The 7,583-nt window shown below is 44.0% G+C and overlaps 1 protein-coding gene across 1 annotated transcript; it reads right to left on the bottom strand.

Annotated features, from left to right (window-relative positions):
• Window positions 1-736: 736 nt before the first annotated feature.
• Window positions 737-5,218, bottom strand: LOC132561381 (uncharacterized). Its single transcript, XM_060226106.1, has 2 exons — window positions 5,070-5,218; window positions 737-4,925 (listed from the first exon to the last, which is right to left on the bottom strand). Exons 1-2 carry the CDS (start codon window positions 5,216-5,218, stop codon window positions 737-739), a joined length of 4,338 nt encoding a protein of 1,445 aa, XP_060082089.1.
• Window positions 5,219-7,583: the final 2,365 nt, after the last annotated feature.

Genomic DNA, 7,583 nt, shown 5'->3' with positions numbered 1-7,583 from the left:
AATACACGACTACATTTTACAATTCTACGGTGCGTGATAAAATACACAATATCAAAATTCAACAAAACAACCATATCGTTACGCGAAACATACACGACGCTAACGGCCTTCTATAGAATTTATACCGTGACGCTCTCACAACGGTTCATGCGCACACGACTTCCACTCACGGCTTCCATACTTTTTTTAACACGAACGTAACCACATTTCTACGTGTACTTTACGGTTTTACAACGACTAAATAACTGACAAAATAGCCACTCTAGATGTACAATAACAATTTTCAAATGTATCCAGCCTAATTCAACGTTAAATCCTAGAAAATAAACATGCATCGTAAACACTGAAAGCTACGCATGAACGAACACGCACCGACAATAGATAGCTTGACCTATAAGAAGGACATCGTAAATATGGCAATAAACAACCACATAAAACAGCATATTACGAAAGAAAGACAGAATACTTACCCCAGTCAGATGTCTGGGCTTCATTTCCACGACTAAACAAAGTCACTCACGCCATAAAATCGGCAAACAGGTGACGAAAACAGAACAAAGGCGTGCTGGTCACCTGGACAGTCAATGTCCACTGTTCCGCTCACACTCGCATACCCGCTCACGTGACCAACTCAATAACAATGCACAGGTAAACATACAGGTGTGCGTGACATCATCCCCCTTTTTCTTAGGAAGTGGTTACCACTTTCTGCCCAAATCACGAACAATGTATGTTCCTAGATCCTGCTGAGGAAATCTGCTCCAACGTTGTCTTGGCCCTTTATGGCTCGTATTCTGAGTCTGTATGGCTGCAGAAGAAGTGCCCAACGCATCAGTCTGGCATTTGCGGTCTTGGACCGGTGCAAATAAGTGAGAGGCTGATGATCTGTCTCAAGTACGAATTCCTTTCCGTAGATGTAGGGCTCAAATTTCTGTACCGCCCACACTATTGCTAAGCATTCTTTCTCAACAATTGCGTAATTCTTCTCCCTGGGTAAAAGCTTCCTGCTTGCATAAGCCACTGGCATCGTTTGACCGTTTTCCTCTTGAAGCAGAACAGCTCCCAAAGCTGTATCTGACGCATCAGTGCGTAGAATAAACTCTTGCTCGAGGTCGGGTAACTTCAAAACTGGTTTCGTTGTAAGCAACCTTTTGAGGGTTGTATATGCCTTCTCGTGACTCATATCCCATAAGACTTTGGTAGGATTGCCTTTCTTTGTCAAGTCCGTCAATGGAACGGCAATAGCAGCAAAGTTAGGGATGAAGCGCCTGTAAAAACCTGCCAGTCCCAAGAACGAACGAACCTGTTTTTTCGTTGTTGGCCTCGGTGCGTTATCTATGGCAGAAATCTTTGACTCCTCAAGACGCAGTCTTCCGTCTCCAACAATGTGACCCAAGCAAGGTAGACTGCCAAAACCAATAGAACATTTACTTGGTCTTGCAGTAAGTCCTGCCCTGCGTAGACGTCTGAAAAGCTCCCGCAACACCTCCAAATGTTCCTCCCACGTACTAGTATAGATGAGGATATCATCGATGAAGTTATCAACATGTTCCATTCCATGCAACAACTTTCTCATCAAACGGCTGAACGTTGCCGGGGCGTTCATCAACCCGAAAGGCATTACCTTGAACTGGAAAAGTCCCTGGGGAGTCGAGAATGCCGTCATCTGTTTCGCTTCCGAAGATAGGGGAACTTGCCAATAGCCTTTGCTAAGATCTAGCTTAGAGAAAAAATTAGCTCCAGCGACTCTTGTGAAGATGTCTTCGGTGTTTGGCATAGGCTCTGCGTCGAATATGGTGACTCGATTCAATCTTCGAAAATCAATACAAAAACGGTTTGTCCCATCCTTTTCCTTGATCAGCACGACAGGTGCAGAGTATGGTGATGTAGACGGCTCAATGACGCCCATTTCAAGCATCTTCTTCACCTCTTCTCCGATGACTTCCTTGGTGTTGTACGGTAACTGATATGGCTTGACATGCACAGGATCCTTGGTGGATGTGTGTATTACATGTTCCGCTAAGTTTGTCCTTCCCGGAAGATCCGTAAGAACGTCCTGAAAATCAGTCATCAGCTTCTTGACTTCAGCCGTACGTACTTCAGTCAAATCCGACGAAATTTCAACGTGTTCTATGTTCTCCGTTCTGTTGTCAATTGGAACCGTTTCGAGTTCGCACGGAAACTCCATTTCATCATCAACATCCTCCTCTGACACAACCGTATTCATCACACAGGACAAAACTCCGCCTATCTCCTCCGTAATGATGCTGAGGGGCTCCAAGTACTTCTTCAATAGGTTTATGTGGAAAGTCTTCTCTTTTCCCTGCTGGTTGATTCGATAATCGAACTGTCCCACTTTCTCCAAGACCTCGAACGGCCCTTTCCATTGCATGAGGAGCTTGTTAGCCTTAGTTGGTAGAAGGACCAGCACTTTATCTCCGGGTTTCAATTCTCTAGCCTTAGCTCTTCTATTGAAATGTTTTCTCTGCATTACCTTGGCTTCTTTCAGGTGCTCCAAGGCGATCTGACATGTATCTTCCATCCTCTCCTTCAAATCAATGACGTACTGATATGTGGTCTTAATGTCGTCGTCTGGCATCTCCTTTGTCAGTAGCTCTTTAAGAATCATCATGGGGCCTCGCACAGCTCTCCCATACAACATTTCGAAAGGCGAAAACCCTAGACTTTCTTGCGGTACTTCTCTGTATGCAAAAAGGAGAGCGTTGAGATATCGATCCCAATCCTTAGGTCTTTCTGTGCTCATCCTCCTCAACATCCGTTTTAAGGTTCCATTGAACCTCTCTACGAGGCCATTACACTGAGGATGGTACGGCGTTGTTGTGAGTTGACGGATTGATAGTAACCGACTGACTTCCTTCATCAAATTGGAGGTGAATTGAGCTCCTTGGTCTGTCAGCATTTCGGTAGGTACTCCAACACGACTAAATACCTCCACTAGTGCCTCGGCAACTCTCTCAGTCTCTATGCCTTTTAATGCGACCGCCTCCGGATACCTGGTGGCGTAGTCAACAATAGTCAAAATATACTTGTTTCCTCGATCAGTGGCTGGCTCAAGAGGTCCCACAAGGTCGACTGCTATCCTTTTAAATGGGGTGTCTATTAACGGCATGCTTCCCAATGGTGCCTTTGGTACTCGCCCTTTTGGAAAAGTGCGCTGACACACGTCACAAGAGCGACAGAAACGAGTCAAATCTCCCTGGATTCCCGGCCAGAAGAACTCGGAGAGTACTCGGCTCGTCGTACGCTTTGCTGCTAAATGTCCGGACATAATCGACTCATGTGCAAGTCTCATGACGGTGTGACGGTACTTCTCTGGCAGTATTAGCTGTCTGAAGACCCTTCCATTCGCCACCTTAGGGCTTTGAAACTCCCGATAAAGCAGATCTTTATGGTAGAACACAGTTGACCTTCCGCCATCATCTCGAATGTAAGGTTCTGCCTTCGAAGCCAGTTTTCTGAATTTCTCCAAGGTCACATCTTTCTGTTGTTCCTCCTTAAGTTCCTGAACACTACCAATGTCTTCAATACTCTCTGGTACATGAAGAGCTCTATACGCCCACCGCTTCTTCTTCAACTGTGCCCTCGTCTCAACAGCTTGCACGGCCCCTACCATCTTCCAGTTCTCATCCGGCTGACCAACAGGGCGTGCTTCCTTTACGTTTCCAACAATCAGGTCATAAATGGGTGAGTCCAAAATAAATGCTTCCGTGTGTCCTTTGAAGTAGGGTGTGTCCACTTCAAGATTTACCAGGGGACATTTTATGAGCGTTCCATCTGCCAAGTAATAAGACTTTGTCCTCCCAGTGATCCGCTGAGGTTCCACGAGACTCCTCTTGACTCCTATTCCATCACATCCAGAATCTCTCAGAACAGTGGCAAGCTTTCCTTCTACACGCCCAAATACCACCGGCATGGCATCTGTACCTGATAACTTCAAATTACAAGGGGCACTCAAAGTCTTCGTGGTGCTTCCGTTCTGTTCTAACTCTTCGGTGTCTTTGGCTTTCACCGTGCCCTGAGGTATCCTCTTTCTGTCAAAATGACTTCCTTGCGCCCGGGATATAGAGGCAACTCTATTCTCACCAGCTTTCTTCTTACGGCAATCTCTCTCTATATGACCCATCTTCTTACAGAAGAAACACTCTTTATCTCTGTAACTACCAGATGGTTTCTTCACCGATGGAGTTTCAGAAGAAGAGTTTCCAGATGCTGAGACAGATGATGTCTTGTTTCCTCCCCCTTTCTGTCCATGACCTTTGAAAGACACCAAGTTGGCTCGAGTTCCTCGTGCTGCGACAAACTGATCGGCAAGTCTAGCCATCTCGTCAATTGATGTCGGAACTCTCTCCTTCAGGAATAACGACAGGTCCTGATTACAGCAATGGAGAAGTTGGTCCCGAAGAATCAAATCCTTGAGCCCGTTGAATGACTTTTCAGTCTTTGTTAACTCTATCCATCTCTCCAGATAATTATGAAGTCGGATGGCAAACTGTGTAAATGTTTCACCTCCTTCCGGTCTTGAAGTCCTAAAACTTTTCCGAAACCCCTCATCCGTCATTTCAAACCTTTTTAGGAGTGCCGTCTTGAGTTCATCAAAGTCCAGCGACTGCTGAACTGGTAATCGTGAAAATACATCTAATGCCTTTCCTTTCAACAATGCGCTCAAGTTCGCTCCCCAGTCTTCTCTCTTCCATTGTTGCGCTGAAGCATATCTTTCAAATCGCTGTATGTAAGCGTCCATGTTGTCTTTGCTTTCATCAAAAGCTGGTAACTTAGGACCTCTATGCACAGGCAAATCTCTAGGAGTAGAAAAGGACGACTCTTCTAGCGTACCCATTCCAGCTTGAAAGAGTTCCATCTTGCGTTCATGCTCCCTTCGTGCTCTCTCTTCAGCTCTAGCCTCTCTTTCTGCTTCTATTCTAGCCTCTTCCGCGATCAGCTTCAACTTGTTGTCTACTTCACGCCTCGCTCTGGCTTCTCTCTCTGCTTCTATCTTGGCTTGCTCAGCGAGCATAGCTGTCTTCTCTTCTTCCATCTTCAAAGCAAACTCGGCCTCTCTCCTCGCTTGGCGATCCTGTCTCTCCTGCTCACGTTCCTCTCTTTCTTTCGCCTGCTCCTCTCGTATAAACTCCTGCAACTTGGTACCTTCATACCCCAAATCCTTTCCCGTTGCGATGAGTTCACGGAGCTGAGACATGATGGCAAATAATATTACTTTGAAATAGAAAATAACAAGAATAAACTGTAAAATACAACTCTTAACTAAGCAAAATTACAACCACTCACCTTGTTTGTTCTTGACATGCAAATGACGTCCGTCCGGATTAGCAACCTACTTACCTTCAAGGCTCTCTCACAGCTACCGGATCCATGGTAAAACGAAAATACAGCAAAGACGGAGAAGAAGCAACGCGAGAAATGTCAAGCAATCTATCCTAAACTATCTCCTGTGTTTCTTTCCAGAACACTTAACGTCGGTCATCCCACCGCTGCCACCAATTTTGTAACGTGGGACGGGCCTCTGTGCAGTATATCAGGAAATCAACACAAGAATGCAACAAATGAACATATACACAAATTTATTAACATAGAAAACATGAAAACTACAGACACCCAGTCACACTCACAATCACTCTCCATTCATACACTTTAACAGTAAAGATGGCTACAGTCTCTTCACAGACAAGGTACAAGGTGGTCTCACAATCAACATCTCCAATGTGTCGAATAGTGCACACGGAGGGTGCACGCAAAACAGCTTCCGTGGACTGACAAAGTCCGAGTTGTAAAGGAACGACTCGCTCAGTTCCCAACACCAAGACGAATTGCTGACAAAGCAACCGTATCCTGAAAACTCCCTCACTGATAGGGCGGTGACTAGCTTACATATTACAGCCGAGTCGCTACATGACAGCCTGTCCCTGGAGACAATCCTTCTTTGCAGTTGACCTAGACCCTGAGTAACTGAAATGTAACGTTGGTCGGTCCCGTTACTGTACGGCGAAGACCTGGCGCTCCAGCGGTGCTGACCTTCTGTAGGCTCTATGGTGATTTACCCATCATGTGAAGCTTAAAACAAAAACAAAAGACCACTAAACGTTCATCCTTCCACCCATGACTACAATTACATATAACTCACAAAGTTTCTTACAACTAACCAGTAAATTAACATTATTTATAATCAATACTCTATTATTTGTTTGTGTAATACAATGGGAATACACGACTACATTTTACAATTCTACGGTGCGTGATAAAATACACAATATCAAAATTCAACAAAACAACCATATCGTTACGCGAAACATACACGACGCTAACGGCCTTCTATAGAATTTATACCGTGACGCTCTCACAACGGTTCATGCGCACACGACTTCCACTCACGGCTTCCATACTTTTTTTAACACGAACGTAACCACATTTCTACGTGTACTTTACGGTTTTACAACGACTAAATAACTGACAAAATAGCCACTCTAGATGTACAATAACAATTTTCAAATGTATCCAGCCTAATTCAACGTTAAATCCTAGAAAATAAACATGCATCGTAAACACTGAAAGCTACGCATGAACGAACACGCACCGACAATAGATAGCTTGACCTATAAGAAGGACATCGTAAATATGGCAATAAACAACCACATAAAACAGCATATTACGAAAGAAAGACAGAATACTTACCCCAGTTAGATGTCTGGGCTTCATTTCCACGACTAAACAAAGTCACTCACGCCATAAAATCGGCAAACAGGTGACGAAAACAGAGCAAAGGCGTGCTGGTCACCTGGACAGTCAATGTCCACTGTTCCGCTCACACTCGCATACCCGCTCACGTGACCAACTCAATAACAATGCACAGGTAAACATACAGGTGTGCGTGACAAACTGGACAGATTTAGCTACCTGGGCAGGTGGTATTCAGACATGGGGCAGAACACCATCAGGTGACCAGGAGAGTTAATTACAGGTAAACACAAAAGGTTTTAACAGAGACCAGTAGCCATCAGTGTATGATTCAAGGCCCTGAAGCAATAAAACCCTAGGGAGTCCAAACAATTGGCCAGGTCATGTATAAAATGTACACTTTTCTGTGACATCTTTATATACAGGTACTTCGATCAGTCAGAAGTTGGGAATGTGTTTTATGTCATATTTTCTACCAAATTTTCATTTAGATTTTTTTTTCTCAAAAGTATTAAAATAAATGATAACATAAAAAACGTATGTAGGATTATGTGAAAGGAAGATTTTGTTCTCTCGGCCTAAACAGAACAGGTAGAGGCAGGTGGTAAGGCTTTTTTATGTGAACAAACAATTCATTCTTCTTAATTATCACACTAATCGCAATTTGTTATTAACGTTACCGACAGGAAGACAGCGTCTGAGCTCCTTTAAACTTTAATAGGTGTAATTTTATTCTACAACGACAGTTGCAACTCGATTCAAATCAATACAAGAGTTTGGCTGATGCAGAGTTGCTGCACCATGTTCTGCAAAAACCATCAAACGAATGCAACATAATATATTTCTCATCTCAGATTTACCACCCTTTAATA

This window comes from Ylistrum balloti, unplaced genomic scaffold (genome assembly GCF_031769215.1).
Source record: "Ylistrum balloti isolate Yb309-2 unplaced genomic scaffold, AGI_CSIRO_Ybal_v1 Utg371196, whole genome shotgun sequence".
Taxonomy (NCBI): Eukaryota; Metazoa; Mollusca; class Bivalvia; order Pectinida; family Pectinidae; genus Ylistrum; species Ylistrum balloti.
The sequence above is the reverse complement of the archived record's forward strand: the minus strand, read 5'-3'. Positions and strand labels throughout refer to the sequence as shown.

Bases quoted from the DNA above. Each gene is read 5' to 3' on its own strand.
- LOC132561381 (XM_060226106.1), bottom strand. From the start codon at position 5,218: ATGTCTCAGCTCCGTGAACTCATCGCAACGGGAAAGGATTTGGGGTAT. The intron at 4,926-5,069 runs GTTTGCTTTGAA...AGAAGCAGAAAG, and splicing joins CAAGCGAGGAGAGAGGCCGA to AGAGGCTAGAGCTGAAGAGA.